This window comes from Vombatus ursinus, unplaced genomic scaffold (assembly GCF_900497805.2).
Source record: "Vombatus ursinus unplaced genomic scaffold, bare-nosed wombat genome assembly UNPS02014797.1, whole genome shotgun sequence".
NCBI lineage: Eukaryota > Metazoa > Chordata > Mammalia > Diprotodontia > Vombatidae > Vombatus > Vombatus ursinus.
In genome coordinates, this window is record NW_020954575.1 from 2,154,775 (window position 1) to 2,180,837 (window position 26,063).

Here is a 26,063-nt window from a genome sequence, read left to right on the forward strand (position 1 = left end):
AGCATCGGTACTAGCTTTTAAGAAGTTCCAATCACTTCATCTGTGTGGGTTCACAGACATGCCCTTGTTTTAAATGAAAAAATGTTGCATTTTGAGAGAAGGGTGGGGTATTGTGGAATTGAAAAAGGGAAAAACCCCAAAATTACATTAAATTTGACCTAATTTAGCGATCTTTCCCGTTAAGGCCGTCGGTAGTCTAAAAACCACAGGGTGGGCTTAGGATTCTAATGAAAGGAAAGCCATCCAAGGGGCTGATAGAAAATTGTGAGGGATAGGGAAGGAAAAGAGGGAAACAGAGCACCCACCCCAGGCCCGGGCTGGGGCCGAGAGCCTAACAAGGCGGGGGTCCGTCCGTCAGGGAAGCATGCAGAGTGCGACTTTCCTCAGCATCTCCTCACAACTTTCTCGGACCCGACGGAGATTTCTCGATTTCTCTCTCCCAAGGCCAGTTAGCTCTCTATCTCCCATTATTGGCCGTGTCTTCCCCGCCCGGCCCATGCTTTCCCTAGAATACCAAGAAGTAAGAATAACCACCAACTAACCAAAGCTCCGAGCGCTAAGTCTAACTGAGGGAAGAACAGCACGACTGGGAAAAGACTAGCGAATGCTCTCGCGAGATCTCTAGGACACGGGAAGAAGCAGATGGGGGAGGGGATGAGTGGCCCTGCCTTGGTTTAGGATTGGCCCGAAGTCGGGGAAGAGACCCAGAGTAAAGAGTGACGACAGCATAGGGGAATGACGGATATGAGTAAGTAGGGTGGGGAGGGCGGGGCGAGGTGGACAGAAGGGCATTGCGCAGGCGCGGACGCGGAGCCGCACTGGGGCATCGTAGTTATCTCAGCTCAACGTTCAGCTCGCGCGGACAAGTCCCGACCTCGCGCGCCCTACTTCTTCCCCTTCCTCCCCAGCCCTGCTCGGGGCCCGCCCCCTCCCCCGCCTCCTCCTCTCAGCTCCTTCCCTCCCCCCCACTCCCCTGCCCCCCTCCTCTCGCAGTCGTCGAAGATAAACAATAGTTGGCGGCCGGCGAGCGCGTAGCCTGGACCTAGCGCGGCCGGGCTCGGCGGGCGGGCTGTGTGGGGCCGGGAGGGTCCCGGCCATCCGGCCATGGCGGGACTGTACTCGCTTGGGGTGAGCGTCTTCTCTGACCAAGGCGGGAGGAAGTACATGGAGGACGTGACCCAGATCGTGGTGGAGCCGGAGCCGCCGGCCGAGGATGAGCTCTCGCTGCGTTCGTCGCCGCCGCTCCCCGGGGACGAGACGGGCCCCGGAGGCGAGGGCCCCTCGGCGGCGGCCCGGGAAGGACCTCGCGAGCCTGCGGGCGGCGCCGGAGCCTCGTCGCCAGCCGCGGGCCGCGTGTATGTGCGGCGCCGCCGCCGCTCTTCAGTGGCCTTCTTCGCCGTGTGCGACGGTCACGGCGGGCGAGAGGCGGCCCAGTTCGCCCGGGAGCACCTGTGGGGCTTCATCAAGAAGCAGAAAGGATTCGGCTCTGCAGAGCCGGCCGAAGTGTGCGCCGCCATCCGTAAGGGCTTCCTTGCCTGTCACCTGGCCATGTGGAAGAAACTGGGTGAGTGACCGTGACCGTGACCGCGGCCCCCACTTCCACCCCCACCATCCCGCGCGGGCTGCCTTCCCGCCTTCCCTGCTGCAGCCTGTTTCCTCTCTGCTTGCACCCCCCCTCAGAGGGTCCCGGGCACCGCGCCTTCCCCACCCTCCCAACCTTCACCCGCCTCCCCAAGCGGCAACAGACCGTTTAAAACCGGGCGCCAAGTTTTGGTCGAAAGATGAAACCACCCGATCATCCCGCCTTCTCTTCCCGCCTCCCCGAGTCCCTGATAGGGACATGTTTCATTTGAATGTGTCCCCATATTTCCCTTTGCTTGCTGCTCTCTGGAGGACTGGGCGCGCCGCGGTCTTCCGCTGCTCGTCCACACTCGGTGTGTGTTGTGTAAAACTGAGTTCTTGACATTCGGTAATGGGGGTGGATATGCAGCGTAGGATTCAGAATTGTAGAATGGGGTGCTCGCACAACAGAGTTGGAACCTCAGAGGCCATCTAGACCCAATTCATACCCGGAAAAGAATTCTCACCGCGGCCCAATAGGTCTTTTCTCGAAGACCTCCCCAAGCAGTATAGTATGAATAGTAGCTCCAAGGGTTAGGAAGTTTTTCCGTTCCTGGAATCTAAATTTTCCTCTTTGCAGCTTAGACTCGTTTTATTTAGCTCCTAGTTCTGCCCCTTGAAACTCAGACAAAACAAGTCTGACTCCTTTGATTTGACATTCCTTCAGCCCTCTGGAAGACAGGTATTATGACACTCTAACCCCTTTCTCGGTTAAACATCCCTAATTAAAGAACCAAGACAATGTGAGGAAATTCTGTGATAAAGGATTACAGAATGTTTTGAATACCATTACCAGTTGCTGCCTAGAATTCCTTTAGTTTTAAGAATTACAGTTCACATAAATTGAGTAATAGCTATATAACTGAAATAGATCTGATTAGGTCTTTTAAGAAAATGGTTGCAAAAATTTTGGTTTTGGAGTATAAACGACAGCCGCAGGCAGAAGGAGCATATAGTTAAGGTTACTTTGTTGAGTAATTTTTAGAGTCAATTCCATAATGCAAGAAAGGCCGAGAGGCTTAGTGAATAGAGATCTGGACTTGGTTTGGAAGACCTACGTTCAAATCCTGCCTCTTGACACCAGCTGTGTGACAATAGACTCACCCAATGAACCTTTGGCATCTCTCTAATAGGCTGTGAACTAGGATGGGGGTGGAGAGGAGGGAGGGAGTTTCCATATGGTGGAAAGCTTCTGCGAAACAATCTCTGGGGAACTTAACAGCTGGTTAATTTCTGCGCATGTGGCTGAAATTGATGTAAAATGAAAAAGCCCTGTTAGGTTTGTGCTTTTCAGAGCTTTTTAGTATTTCTCGAGTAGTACTTAATTAGCCAAATATAAGATATTAAAAACGCTGGTGTAGCAAGTTGTGCCTGTGAACGAGACTCCTCCCAAAGTCAGTCTTCTATCTGCCTGGCTTTCTGCCCAGAGTTGTTTGATTGAGGCATGAACTAGCCAATCAGCCGTTGATAGAGCTATTTCCCAACCAATCCCAGAGGCGCCATTATACATTTGTTTTGTTTTTGATTATGAAGAAAAGAGTTGAAAGCAGTACAGTAGATTCTAGAAGTATACCACAGAGTTACATCTTTTGTACACAGTTGTAACAAGGTGCCGAGACATAAGGCGTTATTTAGTATTACTATATACACTAAAAGCACTTTGTTGTAAGTGGAATTATGGCAAATTTAGTATTTAAATAAAAACATGCCACCCCTTTGCTTAGAAATACTATTGCTGTTATTTTTATAAATCATAGAGTAGGCCTTTGTTTATAAATTATATTTCTAGAAGAGAGATTTTCTTTGTTATGGTTTAGAGTTATTCGTAAATGCTTCTAGGCTCTTTTGGGACAAATAAGGCAAAGTATGTTTTATACTACAAACTACAGGCTTCTGTCCCTAACCTTAGATAAAGTAAGCCTCATTCGCCTAAATGATTATGTTCTTTAAATTTCTTATAAAGCAAGTACAAAGAGGTATGGAAGGTTTGACACTAAAAGAGGTGTATTTAGCACATGATACTAGAAGAATCCTTTTAGTTTAGTTTCTCCAGAAAGAGAATATTTAGTAAATAAGATGTTTTCTAGCTATCATACAAATTACCGGGTACAGTGGAATTCTTGAGAATAGTTAAATAAAATAGCATGTGTGATTTGGATGGATGGTACATGAAATCTTACTCTTTATTAGGCTTCTCTTTGTTAGAAGAGAGGACTGGTGTATGTTTTCTGAGTTAGTATCAGTGTTGCCTAGTGTTTTTGGCTAGAGTTTTGTTGCCATTTAAATTTATCATTTACATAAATGTAGTATTACTAATTTTTTGATTCTACTTTGATCCTTCATATTATGGCAGTATATCCTTGGGTTTGCCTTTGTTCTGCAAGGTCTAGTGATACTCTTGTTAGATTTATATCTTATAGTTTGTTTAGCCACTAAAATTTTTCCAATTTTAAAATTACAAAATAGTATTGCTATAGATAAGTTTTATCAACAACTTTCTTGATGTATAAACCTTCTAGTGTATCCCATGTTCCTTAAGAGATTTGTGTATTCGTACTTCCGAGAATTTCATGGTTTAGTGTGAATAACATCAAAATTTTTCTCCCAGGCTCCCCTAAGTATTTTTTCTCCTGTGAATGAAAGGAGAAATTAGTTTAACCAAAAGAAAGGGAAGATGACTTTGTTTTCAAGTTAAGAGAATGGGATATTATGGGATTAATAATGGGATGTATTATGACTAAATATCAGTATATCTTTTAAGCTTATTAATAAACTTTTTCATTCTTAATCCCTCCCTCACTTCTTGCCCATATTTAGAAATCTGTTATTGCTTAATTGATTTGGACCTCTACTTAGATGAGCAGTATTTCTTAATTCTTTGCTTTCTTGGAAAGCATGTTTTATCTGAAATTGGTATCATTTTGAAAGATCCAGGGATAGCTACGTGATGCAGTGAATAGAGCAACAGCCCTTAAGTTATCGAGGACCTGAGTTCAAATTCAGCCACAGAAACTTACTAGCTCTGTGACCCTGGGCAAATCACTTAACTCCAATTGCTTCCCCTTGAGCCCAACCCCCCAAGGGAAGAAAGATCCAGTGCTTTTTTTTTCTCTCCTTGTTCAGTCTATTTTCAAAGAAGATGGGATGGGGAATCTAGGAGAATAATACCAGCTTCTGCCATATATATGACTTTTATTTCAAACAAGCATTGTGTTCATATAAATATATCATGATAAAGCTTTAGAGGAAAATGAATATTATGTTCCTATAATAGAATTTAGTTCAGGGAAATTCTATTAATAATTAATGCTGTAGAGGCAGCTAGGTGGCACGTGGATAGATCACTGGCCCTGAAGTGAGGAGGACCTGAGTTCAAATGCGGCCTCAGACCAAACACTTGACACTTACTATCTGTGTGACCCTGGGCAAGTCACTTAACCCCAATTGCCTTAAAAAAAAATAATAATTAATGGTGGACCTAATCTTGGAGCATAATAAAAATGATAAGGAGAGGAAATCTCATTTTTCGAACTAAGACTCAGAGCTGGAAGGAACAATGGAGTTAATCTAATTCAATCCTTCTCCTTCACTTCAGTTCATTTTATAGAGGAGGAAACTGAGACCCAGACAAATTAAAATGATTTGTTGAAGGTCACAGCAGGTACTCAAATTAAGAAGTTGTACTGTTAAGGCTTAATAGGCTTTAGTGTGAAAGAGAAGTTGGTAAACACTGGTATGGTTCATTTATCTGCTGCCTAACCTATAATTTTTCCTTTGAGTTATATTCTCTTTTGATGATGTTTTAAGTTTGTGAGAATGCATCTGTGGATTAATTTTATTTGATCATATTTTTAAAATTGTAAATAAGTTGGATCTACTGAAGAAGCTACTTCTAATGTCATTTTGTAAAGGGCAAAGCATGTTAGAATCCTTAATTTTAAATTTTTTAAGTTTATTTGTTTTATAAATGTCTGTTGTAACTTATTTGAACATCTGTAGCTCCTAGTGATTAGATAAATTCTGGGTAGGAGAAAGAGGGAGACAAATGGGAAGAACAGATTTGAAAGGTAGACATGTCTCTATTGAGCAGTATATATAAAAACATAGGGTTTATTAGTATTTCTCAGGGTTTTTATTAACTTGTTAGATCTAATATTCCAGGGAACTTTCTTAGGTATCATGTGTCTTTTTTCAGGGTGTTTGTACGAATATAATTTTAAAAGACAATTGTAATTTTTTTTTCTTTGTACATATTCTCTAATCACCTAATAAACTCCATCAGAGCTGTTGGTTGAAATTTTTTTTACTCACATTATTAATGGGTCTGACTTTATCTAGTCAAGACATTGTTAACATTTAGGTTCCTTTAATTCTCTGTGGGATTTTAAAATAGTTAAGCCTTTGTATTTGGTATTGTACTGTGGCATCCTATGGCATCATTTCTTTACTTCTGTGATTTTTCCTTTGTTTTTAAGTTTCTGGTTCATATGTTGTAGATGTTTAATAAATCAGCTTTCTCTAAAATTAACATTGAATAGGAAACAATAAATGATCTGTCCAGCTATCAGAAGTAAGTAGTTTAACGTACAGTACCCTCTAAATATAAAAATATAATTTAAAACCAAAAGAATTATGTAGAAGTAATAGCAATAAAATTGAATAGTTTTTTTCTGAGGTAGAAACATTGGAGGATTGAACTAGATAAACTTTTTTGATAACTTCTTAATGAATATGATTGGTATTAACATATCTTATTTGAATACATTTGACATTTCCTTAAATTTCTTTGCTTTGTGGAAGTTATAGCAGTTGTGATTAAATTTTAACATGGTGGTAATACCATATCTGCTAATATTTTTTTGTTAAGTTTATGTTGAAATATACAAGAATAAAACCTACATTTCATTTCTTATTACAGCAGAATGGCCTAAGACTATGACCGGCCTCCCCAGCACATCGGGCACAACTGCAAGCGTGGTTATCATCCGAGGCACAAAGATGTATGTAGCTCATGTGGGAGACTCAGGAGTGGTCCTTGGAGTTCAGGATGACCCAAAGGATGATTTTGTAAGAGCTGTGGAAGTGACACAGGACCACAAACCTGAACTTCCTAAAGAAAGAGAAAGGATTGAAGGACTTGGTGGGAGGTAGTGTATTTGTTAAGTTTTTTTTTTTTCTTTTTCTGTCTTACCTTATAGTAAGGAAACAGTTTCTATTCCCTTAGGTTGTATTAAAGATGTGTGTGCATATATATATCAAAATCCTTAGCACATTTTTCTTTTACTAATGTTAGAGGCATTCCTCACTTTCTTCCCCACATTGTGGTGCAGTAGAAATAGCGCCAGACCTGGGGTCAGGAAGACCTGCATTCAAATTTGGCTTCAGACACACTAGCTGTGTGACCCTGAGCATTTAATCACTTAACCTCTCTTTACTTCAGTTTTCTCATCTGTAAAATGAGGAAACCTCCCAGGGTTGTTGTGAGGATCAAATGAGATAACAATTGTAAACACTTACCACAGTTCTGGGCACATAGTAGTGCTGTATGAATGTTAGCTATAATAATGTTGTTGTTGTTATTATTATTATATCAAAGGAATTCTCTGGTTGTCTGTGATTCCCTCTTGCTGCATGACCAGTCCATCTTTTCCTGTCATATAATCCCTTGAGATATCTTTTATTCCTGTTCTTTGCAGTTCCTACTTATATATTGCATCCTAGTCAAACCTACCATGTGCCTCTCCATTGTCCTCTGTATGATACTCATATTTAGTTTTTCAGAAACCATAGTATTCTGCATCTTGCTGCTGCTTGGAAAATGGTAGTATTGGAAAAATGGGCTTCACTTTCATGGGAAGTTTAAGCTCTAAAATCTCCTGAAAGCAATCCATACTGTTCTCCTTTTCAACTTTTAACCAAGCTTGTTGGCTCCCTTTATTTCTTGTCCCAGATATACTACTGGTCAAGCTCTTCAGGGTGTCCATCCAAATGCATGATGAAATATGGGCTGTTGACTTTTTTCATTCACTTAACTTGTCCTGTGTAGGAGGACAGGCCAGACTCCCTTGAGTGATTATGGAGTTCTCTTTTAGGAGGCTGTAAAGTGTCTTCGAGCTCAATAAAATCAGCATAATGTTATCTACAGACAACAGCATCTGGAAGAGCTCACCATCCACAGGGAAGTCCTTCTCAAATTGGACTCTTGTGCTATTTCTCTTCCATGACAGTGACAAGTACCCTTAGTGAGAGAATAACAGCTCCCTGTTTTATGTCTTTTACTTGATGTTTATTATCAGAAGATCACTGAATGTTGTTTCTATTACATTTTCTTTTTTTAAAATTAATTTATTTTGATTTATCAACAATCACTTCCATCTTCTTTTGAGTTTAAAATTTTTCTCCCCCTCCTTCCCCACCACCCTCCCCAAGACAGCACACAATATGATATAGGCTATACATATACATTCCTGTTAAACATATTTTCACATTAGTGATGTTGTAAGTAAGAATTAGAATTAATAGAAGGAACCACCGGAAAGAGGAAACATAACTCAAAAGAAGAAAAAAAATAGCAAATAATGTGCTTGATTTGCATTCAGACTCCATAATTCTTTCTTTGGATGTGGATAGCATTTTCCATTATGAGGCCTTTGGAGATGTCTTAGATCCTTGTATTGCTGGGAAGTCATCTCACAATGTGGCTGTTACTGTGTACAACATTCTTCTGGTTCTGCTCACTTCACTCAACATCAGACCATACAAGTCTTTCCAGGATTTTCTGAAGTCAAACTGTTCATTGTTTCTTATAGCATAATAGTATTCCATTATATTCATATACCACAACTTGTTCAGCCATATCCCAATTGATGGGCATCCTCTCAATTTCCAGTTCTTTGCCACCACAAAAAGAGCTGTTATAAATATTTTTGTACATGTGGGTTCTTTTCCCATTTGTATGATCTCTTTGGGATATAGCCCTAGAAGTACTACTACTGGGTCAAAGGGTATGCATATTTTTATAGCCCTTTGGGCATAGTTCCAGATTGCTCTCCAAAATGGTTGGATCATTTCACACTTCCACCTCTGTTACATTTTCTAAAGAATCCCGAATGATGTATGAAGGGAAACATTTTGTTAGGAAAGAACACATAAGGTGGCATTTTGTTCTTACGTACATACACACACACACACACACACACACACACACATACATACATACATACATACATACACGTATGTACGTGTGTGTGTGTGTGTGTGTGTGTATGTATAAAACCAACAAAAAATATATGCATAGTGGTATCATGTTCTCAACACCATTCAGTCATTTGCAAGATGGGGAAATTTGGTCCCTTGTTGAATGGAAAACCTATCTTGTTCCTTACTAATAACCTCATTTGAGTGTGCCCTTGATTTGTATACAAATGGATTACTCTGTTAAAGGTTTTATATAGTTGGAAAAATAAGTAGATGAGCTTGTAATTTTTGATGTTCACTTGTTTTTATTTTGTATTAATAAAGTCCAAGAATTTTTTTAAACTTCTGCTGTCTTTATCTCTTGGAGACCTTGCATATTTGTTCCTCAATAGCCTCACAATTCTTTTGTCTCTGGCATGGATTTTTTTCCTGTATATACACGTAGTCTAATGCACTTATTTTTCCATCTGTATTTTCTTTTAAGTGTCATTTCTTCTGTGATATTAGAGTCCTCCAGGTATGGAGGTTCCACTGTTTTTTGCACATTTTTTTTCATTTTTTACTTCTTTTTGTTGTCGTCTTTTCAGTTTTATCCTTGAATGCCCTTTGAATGACTTTCCATACTTTGATATCTTGTCAGGTTTTTACTTTCATCACTTCTCTCTGATTTAAGATTATAATGCTTATATTTGTCCATGTTGCTTTTTTATTCACCTTACAAATCTCCTTTCCTTTCTACCATTAGCATTGCAGTAGACTAGCAAATAATAATACCAACCTGAAAGCCTTTCAGTTAAAAACTGCTACTCCCGGGGCAGCTAGGTGGCGCAGTGGATAGAGCACCAGCCCTGAAATCAGGAGGACCTGAGTTCAAATCTGGCCTCAGACCAAACACTTGACACTTACTAGCTGTATGACCCTAGGCAAGTCACTTAACCCCAATTGCCTAAAAAAAAAAAAAAAAAAAAGAGAGAGAGAGAGAGAAAAACTGCTACTTCTACTCCGTGAAGTCATGAGGCAGGGTTCAGTTTGAGGTTGGAGGAAGGGTTGAGCCAAAACCAACCTTCAGATATTTTTAACTCTTGCCTGCTTAAGCCAGATTCTGTTGTTATTGCTTCCTTTTCTTCTGTCCCTCGCATCTACATGTCTAAAAGTAGGTATCTTTGAGACTTGAAACTTAAATTAATTTTATTATTTTTTCATAGTTTAAAGCAAGGGCTTTTAACTTTTCTATGTCACAGATACCTTTGGCATTTTGGTAAAGCCTAAGGATACCTCAAAATAATGTTGTTTTAAAATGCATAAAGGATCATATTTCATCTGTATATATGTTATATATCATATATATGTTGACTATATTGATATCAATATGTTAAAAAAGTTTAAGGAGCCCAGTTTTCCAAACTGAAATCTAAGCACTTAGAAACAGGGAGTATAAGTAATAACATGGGAATATATTTAAATATGTTCCATTGAGATTATTTTAAAGCTTTGTTTAAAAAATTTATGAAATTTTAAAAAATGATGGTGTTAAAGCCTTATAATTATTTATATTACTTGTGGCGATCTCATGTTGATATTCTCTTGTGTCTCTTCATTTAGTATAGTCTTTTTTGCATCCCCAGAGATCCAAGTTTTATACTAAGTTTACCCTGATGCAATTAAATATATTGGTGGGTTATCTGAGTTTTATACTTTCATACTTTCTTGATGGATAGCTTCTTCCTTACCCTTTTTCTTTTGAGTTTAGATGGACAAAGTTCCTGATGATAAAATGAGAATTGTCATCTACTTGTGTTCAGCTATTTGTGTCTATAATGGTGGAAGAGAAATGTTTTTGAAAGAACTTTCTAATAGAATATCATGTCTTAGTCATTTCCTAGCAAGGAAAATGTCATTGCATGATGTGCTCCATTTGTTGTATTTTTGAAGTGCTTTTTTTTTTGGTTAGGCAGTGGGGTTAAGTGATTTGCCCAGGGTCACACAGCTAGTAAGTGTCAAGTGTTTGGTCTGAGGCTGGATTTGAACTCAGGTCCTCCTGACTTCACAGCTGGTGCTGTATCCACTGTGCCACCTAACTGCCCTGAAGTGCTTTTTAAACCAAAAATTGTTCTTTTATGACATTTCATTTTAGCCAGTTTTGGAGACAGACAAACTCTTGGTAATAGCTTTGCAAATTGACCCAAATGCCACTGGAATTAAAACTTCTGTAAGTTTTAGAGGCTAAATGACTTGCCCATGATTGCATAATTGGTAAATATTTTAGGTGGGATTTTTAAAAAATTAATTTTTATTCTGAACTTAACAAAATGCAAATAAAATAGGCATTTGCATATATCTAGTAGAATAGAAGATAGTAAATAATGCTGCAGGTCTCTATGATATACTACTTGTTTATTTTTATTTTAGTGTATTAAGGTCACATTGTATCTTTCAAAGTTATTCAAGTTAAATCCCACTTTAAGGTGGGATTTAAACCCAGGTTGTCTTATGTGGCCTTCTAGGAGTTTACAGTCTAGTAGGGGATAAGATTTAATATACTATTGTAGGTTAAATACATTAGGAGGCAGTAAAATACCTGCATGACATCTGAGGAAAGATGTTATTATAAGCAACAGAATCAAGGAATACTTTTTACTTGGCATTTCATTTGGTTTTAAAGGATGGCTCTGACTTCAACAATGGAAGGAAATGGAAAATATTTGAGGTATGATCAAAGGTGAGGAGGCACTGATAGGATAATGTATATTCAGATGACACAGAGCAGTACACTTTACCTAGAGTGCCAGACTTACTTCGAGGAATAATAATGAAAGGTTAGAATGATAGAGTGGCACCATTTTATGAGGAGCCTTGAATGCCAGGCAGAAGGTTTTTAATTGGATTCTCAGTTGATACTGAAGATTTTTCATCAGAGGTATAACATGGCCAAATATATCCATTAGGAAGAATATTTTGTCAGCAGTATGAGAGGGAGAAGCAGTATGGTAGAGGGGATAGAGAGCTGATCTAGAGGCCCTGAAGACCTGGCTTCCTCTGACACATGTTACTTTTTGACCTTGGGCAAGTCACTTAACCTCTCAGTATTGTAGGCTGTGCTCTGAGTATAAGCTTCAGAGCTCCTGAGCCTAACTGGTGAGAAAGTTTCCTTGTCTGGGAGTTTGTTATACCATTGAAATCACAGATCCAGGCTGTGGCCAGCTAGGTGGCTCAGTGGATAAAATGCTAGACTTGAAGTCTGGAAGACCATAGTTCAAATGTGGCTTTAGATACTTAGTAGCTTTGTGACCCAGAAATCAATTAACTTCTGGCTGCCTCAGTTTCCGTAACTGTAAAATGAGGGAAGTAATATCTACCTTCCAGGGTGTTTGGGAGGATTAAATGAGATATTTATAAAGCACTTGGCACGTAGTAGGCACTTAATGCTTATTTCCTTTCCCTTTCCCTGTCCCCTCTGATGGAGCATAGGTAAGATCTGTTAGGAAGATAGTTACAATTGTTCAGTCAGGAGATAATGAGGGTTTATGGTTGGATGATTACAATGGGAGTAGAGGGAACAGATGAAAGATACTAGTGTGCTGAAACTGACAATTCTGAGCAATTAATTTAATTAGAGTAATGAAGTAATAAGGAATAGTTAACTGGCCCAGGTTTTTTTATTTGAGTCTCCTGCTGTTCCTTGGTTGGTCACTTGCATAACATTTACTGAAGTCTTCCTTTGGCATTTTGGTTTTTAAAAAACATCTATAGTAGCAGTAGAGAAATATGGTGCAAGAGCGTAATTTTTTTTTTTTTTTTTTGGTTAGGAGTGTACCTTTTGACTGCTTTGCTCACATAAACATTTCCGTGTCTGTTTCCAAGCTAACAGACTCAAATGTTTTTTGGATTCTAGGAGAGAGAATATTTTAGCAATGATTGTTTTGGTGTATTTAGAAGCAAGAGTGGCTGCTGATTCAGCTAATGTGGGAGTGGTGGATTAATTTCGCATTTTTACCTTTGGAGTATAACTAACTTGTTTTGAATAGTATATGCACAAAACTCAAGTGTATATAAAAGACTCTTTTGTACAGTCTTGTCTCCACCACTATTATATAATCTCACGTCTAGTCTCTATAATCCTTTAGACCTTCATACCTAAAATATACATCTTTTTCTTCTCTGCCTTTCAGAATCCTTTTTTTTTTCTTTAAGACTCTTTAGTGCCTTTTCTTTCTTACAGGTTTCCTTGATCTCCTGCTCCACCAGTCTGAAATTGATCTCTTCCTTTTCAAACTGTTCTAGAGCACTTTGCCTGAAAGTTCTCCTTTGGCCCCATAATTGCATGCCTTGTGTAATTTGTTGTGTGTTTATCTTATCCTTCCTTCCCTATAGAATGTAAGCTTCTTAAGTGCTAGAGCTCAGATTTATTTTTGTTTCCCCAATGCCTAGCACATTAACTCGAATATTTATTAAATGTAATCAAATTACTGGTAGATCCAAAGGCTACTTTGCTGTTAAGGAACCTGACATGGAAGGAAGTAACAGTGGCTGAGAAATAACTGCCTTTGAGATCATGACATCTTTAAAGCATTCTGTGTTCTAACCCTATAAGTAGAGTCATTTGTTAAGATTGAGTGTTAGACAAGTTAAAGCAATGCTTGTAGGTGATCTCAATCTTGTTTTTGTTCTATAAGAATGCATAGAAAACCTTCCAAATCTCAGAAAATTCAAAGACTCGGATTTCTGCCCTTCTTTACTTCTAAATTTATAGCAGACCACCTTTATAGATAGGTTGAAGCCATTCAGCATGACATCTTTATTCTTATTTTACTCATTCCCTTTTCCTTCCATAGGATGATAGAATTGGACTAATTATAGATTTAGACCTAGAATAAACTTTTAGGGATCATTTAGTCTCACTCTTATTTCAAACATGAAAAAATTTAGCCCCAAAGAAATGAAGTAACAAGGACACATAGGCAATATGTAGCAAAGCCAGGTTTTTTTTAATACAGTTCTTAAACTAAATTTCCTCCTGCTTCAAAAGCAAAAACATTTTTCTTGTCAGTATTAACTCTCTAGCCTATACTTTTGTTCTTTTTGTCTAGCTTTTTTTTTTTTTTTTTTTTTGCAAGGCAATTGGGGTTAAGTGACTTGCCCAGAGTCACATAACTACTAAGTGTTATGTGTTGGATTTGAAGTTGGATTTGAACTCAGAGGTTGGATTTGAACTCAGATCCTCCAGACTCCAGGGCTGGTGCTCTATCCACTGCCCCACCTAGCTGCCTCTTTTCATCTAACTTTTATGGGACCTTGATACATTGCTTTTCTCTGTGTTCTCTGCCTCCAAAAAATTCACAGTAATCATTAAAACTGTTTGATACTAGTTAAAAGATGGAGAGGTTGGTCATTGGAATAGATTAGGTATACAACATACGGAAGGAAATGCTGTATCATCTTTTGATAAATCTAAAGATACCCCGATTACTGTGGTAAGAATTTACTATTTAACAAAAACTGCTGGGAAAACTGGAAAGCAGTATGGCAGAAATCAGGTAAATACCAGTATCTCACATTGTATATCAAGATAAACTCCAAATGGATAAATGATGTAATTATGGAAGGTCATGTCATAAACAAATTAGAGGAGCAATGAGGGAAATGCCTTTTGAAAATATGGGTAGAGTTCACAACTAAACATAGGATAGAGAAGATCAGAGAAGACAAAATTAATCATTTTGATTACATAACATTTTTTAACTAGTAAATTTGATTACATAACATTTTTAACTAGTGCAGCTAAAATTAGAAGTGAACTTGGAACAACATTTTTACAGCAAATTTTTCTAATAAAGGTCTCACCTAAGATACGAAGGAAACTGATTCCAATTTATGAGAACAAGAGTCATTTTCCAGTAGATAAGTGGTCAAAGGATGTGAGCAGGCAATTTTAAAAGGAAGAAATCCAAGCTATGAGCAACCACATGAAATCCAAATGACTAATCATTAGGGAAATATTAAAGTAATTCTGAGGTTACACCTCACACTCAACATATTTTACAAAGATGACAAAGGAGTAAAATAACAAATGTGGTGGGTGAGTGAAAAACAGATACATTAGTGCATTATTGGTGGTGCTGTGAATGAGTCTCATTATCTTGGAATGCTATTTTGAAACATGTTCTAAAAGTCACTAAACTTGGACCCAGCAGTACCCTATTAGCTTGATAACCCAAGCAGAGGTTTTTAACATGGAATCTGTGAACTTAAAAAATTTTTTTTGATTTCTGAATTTCAGTAATTGGTCTTTTGTAATTCTGTGCATTTTATTTTATTCATTTAAAAACAACTTGGAAGAACTTAAGAATGAATAGTTCAGTGGTGGTGGCCAAAAATAATTTCAGAGGATCAAAGATAAAACATGCTGCCTGTTTCCTGGTAGAGGGCTAATGGATTCCAGTTGCCAATTGAGTTGTACATTTGCAGACATAACCAATGAGGGAATTTTTTTCTTTTGCTTGGCTACCCATATTTGTGGGGTTTTTTTGGGGGGGGGGTAGGCAATGAGGTTAAGTGACTTGCCCAGGGTCACACAGTTGGTAGGTATTATGTGTCTGAGGCCAGATTTGAACTCAGGTCCTCCTGAATCCAGGGCCAGTGATCTATCCACTGTACCACCTAGCTGCCCCGCTACCCATATTTGTTACAAAATCTTTCTTCCCCACCTCTTTGGGTTGAAGCTAAGCTAAGGAGGAAGGTGTAGTGTTGGGGTTGCCCCCCCATGTAAAAGGAAAGAAAAGAGGGGTCATTGACACTTTAAGAATGAATAGAAGAGAACAGAAGGCAGGTCAGAAAGAAACAGGACAACCTTGAAGATTACATGTTTAAATTATTATATACTTATAGAAGCAAGCTGTACATAATAGATTTGCAGTTTCCTATAAACAAATCTCTTTTTCTAAGTTCAGAATTAAATTAAAAACACTATTTTCTATATTGGAAAAATATTTACTCTGTTCTCTATTGTCCTGTGTCTCTTTTTTCTTCCATTCTTTTCTAATGAATTGTCTACATCTGTCTCTGCATCCTTTACTTCCCTTCTCTCCCAGTAACACATTGAAATCTGGCTTGTACTCTTAACTTTGTACTGCAGTTGTAGAACTATGTTCTTGAAGGCAAGGCATCTTTTAATTGTCACATTTAGTTGCCTTTTTTTAGTCCTTGATCTCTTTGAACTTTTTCTGCAGTTTTGATAAAGTGCTACTCCTTCCTTTTTGAAATACTGTTTACTTGGCCTTCATGGCACTACAGTCACTTGGTTAAGCCTGTTTCTTAGATTTTATTCCTTTCCTTTCTAAATCTGGACAATGGTTAAGTTCAATCTTTGGTCACTGGATTCTTATGCTGAGCTGCTTATATTCACTCAGTCTCTTGGCTTCATCTGACACCTTTATGTCTGTCATCTCGATGTGTGTGTGTGTGTGTGTGTGTGTGTGTGTGTGTGTGTGTGTGTGCGTGCATATAATGTTTTTTGGTGTTGATTTGTCCATGAAGAGAGTACAGTTTTGCATTTTTGATTGCCTGTTGGATATCCAAGTGAAAAAATGTCCCATTATCACTGCAAACTCAATATAATTAAAACGGAAATCCCTCTACCCTAGAAATAACTTTTTCTGCTAGTGGAACCATTCATCATCTTATCACATAGGATCAAAATATTAGAGTTGTCATAAACTCTAACCTATCACATCCCTTCCTCATGTATTCCTTATTCTCTTTTCCTATTGTCAGTACTCTTCATTCGGGTTCTTTTCACCCTATTCTTGGACTATTTATATAGCTTCCTGTATTCACCCTTTATGCCCCTTTAATTCATTCATATGTCATCATCAGGTTAATCTTAAAATAATGTTTGATCATGTTACTGTCCTGTTTGCATGGAGTCAGTCAGTGGCTCCTGACTGCATGCATAATGGAGTCTAAATGTCTTAATCTTAGCCTACTACTGCTTAATTTTTATTTCATTTAATTTTTCTTGTAGCCCTATATTTCTCTTGAGAATATGGATTGGATCCTTTTTCTGTCCTCTGTGATGTCTAGATTTTTATTTGGAATGGGTACTCAAATATTTATTTTGGTGAAGGCATTTTCAGTCTTAAGTTTGTATTAACTGTCCTGGTAAAACTAATGAAAGAGGAAAAATAAAGTTAAACTAGCTTACTTATATTATTTTAGTCACCTTTTTTTTTTTACTTTTTTCTTTTTTTTAGCGTGATCAACAAATCTGGGGTTAACCGTGTTGTTTGGAAACGACCTCGACTTACTCATAATGGTCCTGTTAGAAGAAGCACAGTTATTGACCAGATACCCTTCCTGGCAGTTGCAAGAGCACTTGGTAAGCAGGACTCACAAGTTGGGTGGGATCTTATAAGCTTTACTATCAGTTAGTAGACTGTGAAGGAGGGGCATATTCAACTGGCATGTTTGGGAAAGAATAACTTGTCATTTTGAACCCTTTATTAAAAATGCATTGTTAAGTGAAGGGGAAGACTGACCACTGTGTTAACCTGGTACTGTGTGTAATCTCATCAGAGGTGGTTATTGTCTCTTTGAGCTTTGCCATCCGTGTCTTTTAGATCATAACATTGTTGATATATTTTAGTAGACATTGTCTCATTGGCAGGTATTTGGACCTCATATATCCTTTAAAGCTACTTAGGAATGCCTTCCCTATTTTATCCTCTCAGTTAATTAAGAGATTTCCTCTGATAGGTTCCTTCCTACAAAGGTCTTTTTGCCTTTAGCAAGAGATGAATTGCCTTAAATAGAGGAAAGAGGCAATTTTCTAAATCATTTTAATGAATGCAAATTTGTTTCTGTGTTGGTAGTGAGGAGGTCTGCCTTTACTGGTTAAGGAGAGGGGTGGTGTAGCTGTGCTAAAAATATTTTCTTCCCCTTTTTAAAGAAAATACTTATAGGTATTACCCTGACTTATTTCTTTATGAGTCATTTCCCCCCATTCCCACCTCCAGATTAAATCCTCTTTTTTGACAAAAAACAATTAAACAAAAGATGATTAAAGCATCTGACAACATATATATAATTCTGCCCTGGTAATATTCCCCATAGCTCTGCCATGGGGGTTAGGTGTATGTGTTAGGGAGGAGTGGTATAGAAGAACAGTGTTTATTTGTTAAATACGTTTTCTCATTGGAAATACGTGAATACAAGTTAGTTTCTTGAAACTTGCCAGTTTTGGTCATTTTTGGTAAAACCTTTTGAGATTCTGAGTATTGTTAGTCCTCTCCATGGCTTTTAGAACATATCTAGACTTTTATATAGGAAGGTTATTTGTCAAAAGCAAAATCTCCTTTCTGGGGAGGTTGCAATTTTTTTCAGAGTAAAAGTAAAAGAGATTATCATGTTCTGGTTTTATCTCAAGCAAGGTTCATTTGAAGGAGAATGAGATCTGTGGACTAGAGCTTTTTGTTTCTCATGGTGCTATTTTGTTTCTGTTATGGGACATGTACAAGATGTAATTGATTTCTGTTCCTGGCAGAGTAACAACTGCTAGAGGAAGACCTCTCCTTAGCATGTACTTTTTCATAGTTGGTTCTAACAAACGCAAACGTTTACTGGATTGCATCAAACCCTCCCTTTCATGCTTTCTTGAATAGATTTGAAGTATATACAGTCTTTTTCCAGAGATCTTAAATGCCTTGCAAACCTTGGTAGCCATGTTTTAAAGACTGATAAACTGAAGCAGTAGTAAGCTTAAAATGCTTATACAGTGAATCAGTGACCTAGGTGAGGATAACGCCTAATGTCCAATAAGTACTTATTTCTTTTGCTCTTCTCTGTCAATTATTTTTGTTCTCAATGCTGTGTGTGGGTAAAGAGCTTTACAATTGGTGGATTTTTGTACTTTGAAGTTCTCTTCCTTTGTGTCTCTTGGGTTTAAAAAATGTTTGAAAGACCCAGTTAAATTTTAGTCCAGTTTCTCTCACAAAGCTAATGAAAGTTTTTGGCTGCTGCTTGTGTTCAGAAAGGGATTCTTGGAAACTCCCATCTGTTCAGCACCCATCATAGCCCTGATAGCTCCTTGCATGAAGATTATTTCTAAGGCCTGCTAAATCCAGGAAGGAGAAAATGAGATTACCAATCACTTGGCAGCAGTACCAGTATTCTTAACTGGTTCTACTGTTAGCAAATCTAAGATCTTGTATTCACAATATATTTTTCTTTAAATGGCCTGTAACAGTTAAATTTGTGTAAGACTGATGGAAAATGGTTTTGGAGGGGCTTTGTACTTGGAAACTTTCTTTAATGAAGAATCAGAGGATATGCTTCTTTCTTTTGTGGAGACTGGGTTTTACTTTATATGTCTGGGCTAACCAAAGCCCCACTCTGTGCAAGTACAGGTGATGAAGAGAACAGGGACTGTCTTTTCTGTTTGTATCCCTAGTGCTTATTACCTTGTAAGTTCTTAAAAAATACTCTTTCATTCATTCCTTCATGGAGAAGCCTTATTGAGTAATAGACTTTACATTATGACTGAATGGTCTCTTCTCTATTTTCTGCTTGAAATCTAACCTATATAATTTTCTCTGGCACTAGTGATACAATGTCAGTTCTGGAATGCTTGCTTATAGAACAAAGATTGTTAGAACAATTACCTGTGCAAATAAATGGCTTGGGTGTGACTAGTTAGGGATATGAAGATATACTGGTGTCCATATGCTAACTGAACAGAGCTGTTGAGCTGGTTTTACAGATGGTGTGTGAAGGTGGGGTGGGAAGGGAAAAGGAAGAACTATTTTGTCCTGTGATCTCAAAGATATGAAGGCTGCTGTCCTCACTCACATTTTGTAGATGAGAAATAAGTCCAGGGACTTATTTCATTGTTACATATAAAATATATATATTGACTGAATTCTCGATCATTCTGTTACATAAAATATTTGTCTTTTTTGAATTCCTAGTCATTAAATCCATAGAATTTTCATGAATGCTTACTACTTTATTTTTTATTTTTATGTTTTTCCCCAGTTTCATGCAATAACAATTTTTAACATTCATTTTTTAAAAATTTGAGTTCCAAATTCTGTCTCTCTCTCTTCCTTTTCTCTTTCCTCCTTGAAAAGGCAAGGAATTTGATGTAGATTATACATATGCAGTATGCAAAATGACTATTTTTGCAGCATGTTAGAGAGGGGAATTGGATTGTTCGAGAATTCTGTATTCTAGAGGGAAAGGACAATTCAGTATTCTAGAAGGGATGTTTATAGTTGACTTACATTTTCTACTCTTATTAAGCATTGCTTACACCTATGGTATAAGCTCTGGTTGATCCTGATGGAAAGGAGTTAAATATAGGCCTGGTGAAAGGAGTATGATCTGAGCACCAGGTTAGTGAAGAATGAGGTGTATTTCTAGGAACTTTGCCCCTTTTAGGTGTTTTTTCCCTCACTCTCCTGTTTTGAAGACCAGTGGTAGGCATTGTAATCTGTCCAATCAACATGCATTTATTAAGCCCAGCTTACTATATGTATGCCAGGTACTGTCCTAAACATTAGGAATACAAATAGAAGCCAAAAGACAAATAGTACCTCCCCTCAAAGGACGTCCATTCTATTGGAGAAAGACACCACATAAGAAGAAGCTTTTAAAAGAAGGGGAGAATAGAAGGGGAAGGGATTGCTTGGGGAGCATGATGGAGTCTGTCAGTAGAGGAAGTTCACAGTTGGATGAAATCCAGTCAAATCTCTTTCAAGTATTAGATTAGGAATCAAGTTTGGTAAAGTTTCTTTATTTTCTTTGCCATTGTTGTATTCTCATTTTATTTGAAACTTCTAGTGCTCGATTCATACTAAGAACCACTAAATCTTATATTTTGAAAATTATACTTTATCTCATTAAATCTTAAATTTGAAAGGGCCATTAGAGATGCTTTAATTTAACCTCCTGGTCTCTCTTTAGAATATGCTGCTTCTTGAATACCTCTTCGGTATAGTGACCAGACCATTTCATAAGCCATTTCCTAATAGATCTATTATTGGAGATCTTTTGTTACAGAGTTCTCCCCTCTCATGGAATAGAGGTCTAGTGAAAGTAGTATAATTTGAAGACCTTCGCTGATTTCTTGATAACACTCTGATCTTACTTATGTACATATAGTAGCATGGAACACTTCTAGTCCTTTCATCTGTCAAGCTTTTAAATATTTTAAGCTAATGTACTATGTCTTCCCGTTTCTTTAGGTTACACATGTCCAGTTCCTTCATCATTTTTTCAAGATAATTTCTAGACTCCTCATTATTATATCCTTCTGAATATACTCAAGTCTGTTAGCATCCTTCTTAAAAGTATGGTTTCCAGAATGAAGCTTAACATTGCTAATGTAATTTAACCAATGAAATGATGTCTAAAGTCTCTATTTCCATTAGTGCAGCCTAATATTGTGTTAGGGTTTTTTTAGGATTTGCATTATATGTTCATCTTGGAATCCACTAAGTACCACCAAATCTTTTTCACATGAAATGCTTTCCTAGATTATACTTTTTTTTGGGGGGGGCATGTGAACTTAAAATTCAGGGCTTTGCATTTATTATCTGAAACCAAGGTGAAATCCTGTAATAGCTCGAATTCATGTTGTGCTTTACAGTGATGATAGTGCTTTTTATATCCTTTATTTCATTTGACTATTACAACAATTTTGTGAAGATATATTTTATAAGTATTTTTGTCCCACTTTACAGATGGGGAAACTGAGCTAGACAGAGGTAAAGTGAGTTTACCAAAGATACACATCTAGACAAAACTGAGATTTGGAGTTGGATCTTCTGACTTCAAGCCCAGCACTATTTATACTGTACAATATATTATGCCGTAATGCCATCTACTTGGACTGGCTTAATACTATCCAAATAATAGGTGTCCACTTTCAAGACAAACCTTTCAAGATAATTTCAAATCTTGAGTTTGTTGTCTGTACTAATCCATTTAGCTTTGTGTCTTATGCACATTCGTTAAGAATGCTTTCTGTCTCTTTATCCTTATCATTGACAAATATATTAGTTGGGACCAAAGACTTGTGGCTTTCCAATAGAGCATTTTAGTACAACTCATTATTTAGGTGACTATTGAATAGAAGGTCAGGGTGGTTTTCTGTGTGCTATGGAGGATACAGAGGTAAAATCTTTGTTCTCAGCATGCTTATTGACTATAAAAAGTACCATCAATTTTATACTTTGTTTTTGATATATGTATAATGGTACAAGTATAAGAAATGAAGAAATATATAATTACTTTAGGAGAGAGGTGTTTAATGCTAGGTACATTTGTTGCCAGGTAAGTACAGTTGAAAAAACCAGGCCCCTTTAGGGCCTTACCTTCTTCTCTATGTGTACTCTCTACAGCCAAACGGAATTATTTGCTGTTCTCTTAAACAAATCTTGGCTTTTCCTGCTTGTGTGCCATTCCTTGTCCTGGTCTCTTCTACCATTTCATCCTAGTCAAATGTCAAAGCTTAGCTTAGTTGCCAACTCTTCCATGAAGTCTTTATATCAGTCAGAATTTATCTTTTCTTCTGCATACCTATTAGACTTTATAAAACTTAACACATATTGCCTAGTTTCATGTCTTTTCTTCCTCATAGATTCCTAAGCCTTTAATAGGCAAGAAACAGTCTGGCTTTTTTAATTTGTCCTCCATTACAGTAAGCAAAATTCCTTATGGTACACAAAAATCAGGAACTACACAATAAATATTTGTTGACTAAATGGTTAGTAACCTATTTTGTGTAGTTTTGAAGCAATCAGAATTTCAATTCTCTTGAGATTGAAATCCAAATTACTGGGTAACCTAGTAATATGAATGTTACTAAAAATTATTTGTGTATCTCATCTCTTGTTTTTAGGCTTAGTTCAGGAGAGGCAGTGGTAATGTACAGTAGCTCTAATTGTAGTTTACTCTCAAAGTAACTTATTGTTTCATCTTATATGAAGAGCTCTTCCTCAATTTCTCCTGACATGGAAAAGATGCCAGTGGAGCTTTTGGGTTGTCCACATGTTATCCCAATTTTTTTCACTCATACCTCACTCTGACATCTTTTATTTCAGTTCTTTGAAGTTCATTATTTGTTATTTGTTGCTTGACCCACCTCTGCTCCACACCCACCATTTGCTTCTCCACTGACCTCTTAGTTATATTAATTTATTGACCAAGAAAGAGATAATCATATTTATTTCTATAGGCACTTTTAGTTCCCTGCCTTTTCTTTCTTTAAGTTTGATACTTATTTTGGTTTTGAGCATTTATATCATCTAATGTATCATGTTACTATTTTTTTTGACTCTTGATAAATTTTAGATGTCCAATGCCAAGTTTCTGCTTGTTAGCCATTTTCTACCCTGTTGTCTTCATTGTATCTTTTTACACCTTGTTTATTTTGAGGAAATTTAGTAGATTATGATTTTGCAAGAATAGATCAATAATGGCAGCATTGATTTTGACTGGTAAAATTATAGCAGAGCTGCCCTCTTGTGGTTTACAAATGAACGTTCAATTAAATTTTCAATATATTTTTGGATCATATAGTCAAATATTTAGAGCTGGAAGGAATCTCAGAGTCCATCTAATCCAACCTCTTTATTTTATTTTTGCAATTTCCTCTTGTGATACATGACTTTTTATTCTGAACTTGAAAAAGTGGATTTTATACAAAACTACACATCTATTATGTACAGTTTGCTTTTCTTAAATAATAAATTCAGCCATGTAATTTTCTAAATTGTTTTTGTCTGTGATTCTTTCTGGCTTTCCTTCTGTTCCTTTCTGTGTATTTAAAAAATGCCTCAGTGACCCTCCTTTTTTGTGTGTGGTGGTGATAAATTCTATCCCCAGAATAATTAATGCATATGAATTCCTTCCCCCAGAAGGAATCTATTCTATCCCTAGCTCTTCTTCCTTCTTTCTTTCCTGCCTAACATTCCCCCCATTGAAAACAAAAAGAAAGGAAAACAAAATACTTTAGCACATATGCATAGTTAAGCAAAACAAATTCACACATTGACTTTATTAAAAAGATATGTCTTATTCTGCTTCTTGAGTTTATCACCTCTATCAGCAGTTGGTAGCATACTTACCTGGAATCTTACTGATCAGCTCCCTTGTTTTACAAGTCAGGAAACTAAATCCCAGAGTGGTTAAGTGATTTGACCAAGGGTACCCCAATAAATAAGTGATTGAAGCTGGATGTGAATGTAAATCCTGACTCCAAGGCCAGTGATCTTTGCACTTGACCACGGTGCTCCCTTCATAGAGTAAAATCCGAGAATCTTAGAAATGGAAGGAGATCCAAGGATCATCTAGTTTAAATCCCTTATTTTACTGATGAGATCAGTCAATCTAGAGGTGATACATGATTTGGTGTCAAAATTATATATTGGGTACGGTGAGCATGATTGATTTAGTGGAGGCCAGTTATATCTGGGGAAAGGAAAATGTTCTGAGTATTTTATTTGAGAAGAAGCAAGCAGGTACAAATTAAAAACCAGTGAATGCTTATGTCCCTTATGTCTTCTATCCCCTCCCTCAATCCCCCAGCTGGTATTGGTTAGGGCCCCTTAGGCCTTAGGCTTCAACTTCATATCTTTTTTTGATAAGGTTACTGGACTGGTAGATGATGGAAGTGTTTTAAACTTAGACTTGTATTTCAGTAAGGTATTTCTCATGGTATCATTGTGGATTAGATGGAGAGCTGTGGGCTGGATAACATTTTAGATAGTTTGAACTCTGAACTGGTTAAACTATCGGATCCAAAGAGTAGTGTGTGACTTACATCAGGATGAAGGTAGCTGCCTAGTGGAGTAAATCCAAACTCTGTGTTTAGCCTGGTTCTATTTAACATTATTATCAGTGACTTTGATGAAGGCATAGATGTAATGCTTACAGAATTTGCATGTGTCTCAAAGCTGGTAGGGATAGCTAACTCAGTAAACAGTAGAATTGGGAACCACAAAGAAATTGGGCCAGATTGAACAAGAAGTTAAAGTTTATAAGGGTAGATACTATTTTGGGTTAAAAGAAATCAGTTTCACAAGTACAAGATGGAAGGAGGCATGGTTAATTAGCATTTTTTTCTGAAAAAAGATTTTGGGGTTTTAGTGGACTATAGATTCAGTAATGGGTGCTTATAATAAACATTTGGGTTAAAATGAATAGCATGAATGCACATGTGTAACTTATTTCAAATTACTTACCCTGTCAGGGAAAGAGGAGATGAGGAGGGGAAGGAGAAAATTAGGAACTCAAAATTAAAAAAAAAAAAGTTAAAAATTGTCTTTACATGTAATTGGGAAGATAATATATTATTTTAAAAAATGAATAGCAGGAGCTTAAAAGCTGTTACATAATAGGGGAGATCTTTGTTGAAAATCTTTTCAGAGTATAAATAAATATAAACAAAAGCCCTCATCCATATTTCTGAGTCTTCACAGAGACACTGTGAGGTAGATATTATCCCTATTTTATAGATGAGGACACTGAGGCACTGAGAAGCTAAGTGGATTGACCAACAGCAACATAGCATTAGCAAATTTAATCAGTTTTTTTAATCAGCAAAACCACCTTGAAAACTTACAGTAAGCTCTGTTGCAGATTCTAAGCTTTCCCACTTTTTCTTAGTCCTTCATGTTCTCTACATCAAACCATCAGATTGTGAGCTGCAATTTATTTAATGAGAAACTCCCTATTTTTCTTTCTGCATTGATCTGTGTTAGTTGGGGTGGAAAGATGGCTTTAAATTGTTTTATTTCTTACTTTGTATAAGTGATTTTGGCTTTTCCACGAATTCCGGAAATTAGTATATTTCTTCTTAACAATCCTAAAATAAACTGCTATCTGATTATTCGTGGACAGTGCTCTCTTAATGGGTAAGATTAGAAGATAGAAAGAAATGTGCCAACTTTTAAGCAAATTAACCTGTTCTGTATTTTAAAAATTTCTTCAGCATTTTGTCATTTGTTTATAAATAGCTAAATTTATCAAAATTATGGTATTTGTATATGGATGTGTATGGAATTATGTTTGATTGGCAGACCTATTTGGGGAATCCCTATCTGAACTTCCTGTACTAATATTAAAGGCATCTTTTGTATGTGTTATTATGGTGATTAATTCTTTGAACCTTTACTCCTTATGACTTTGGCTGCTCTTAAAATCTCCCAAAGGAGTTTTTATTAGAGCTCAGTGGCATTTGGCAGCAC

The 26,063-nt window shown here is 37.2% G+C and overlaps 1 protein-coding gene across 2 annotated transcripts in view; it reads left to right on the forward strand.

Annotated features, from left to right (window-relative positions):
- The first annotated feature begins 1,041 nt into the window (after positions 1-1,041).
- Positions 1,042-26,063, forward strand: part of PPM1D (protein phosphatase, Mg2+/Mn2+ dependent 1D) — a 44,267-nt gene continuing 19,245 nt past the window's right edge. The window contains exons 1-3 of one of the 2 annotated variants that reach the window (XM_027870403.1): positions 1,042-1,564; positions 6,542-6,767; positions 17,067-17,191. In XM_027870403.1, the coding sequence (XP_027726204.1) occupies positions 1,105-1,564; positions 6,542-6,767; positions 17,067-17,191 (811 nt within the window). In that variant the 5' untranslated portion in view covers positions 1,042-1,104. Of the gene's footprint in view, positions 1,565-6,538; positions 6,768-17,066; positions 17,192-26,063 lie in introns of both variants that reach the window. The other variant, XM_027870402.1, reaches the window with a different exon arrangement.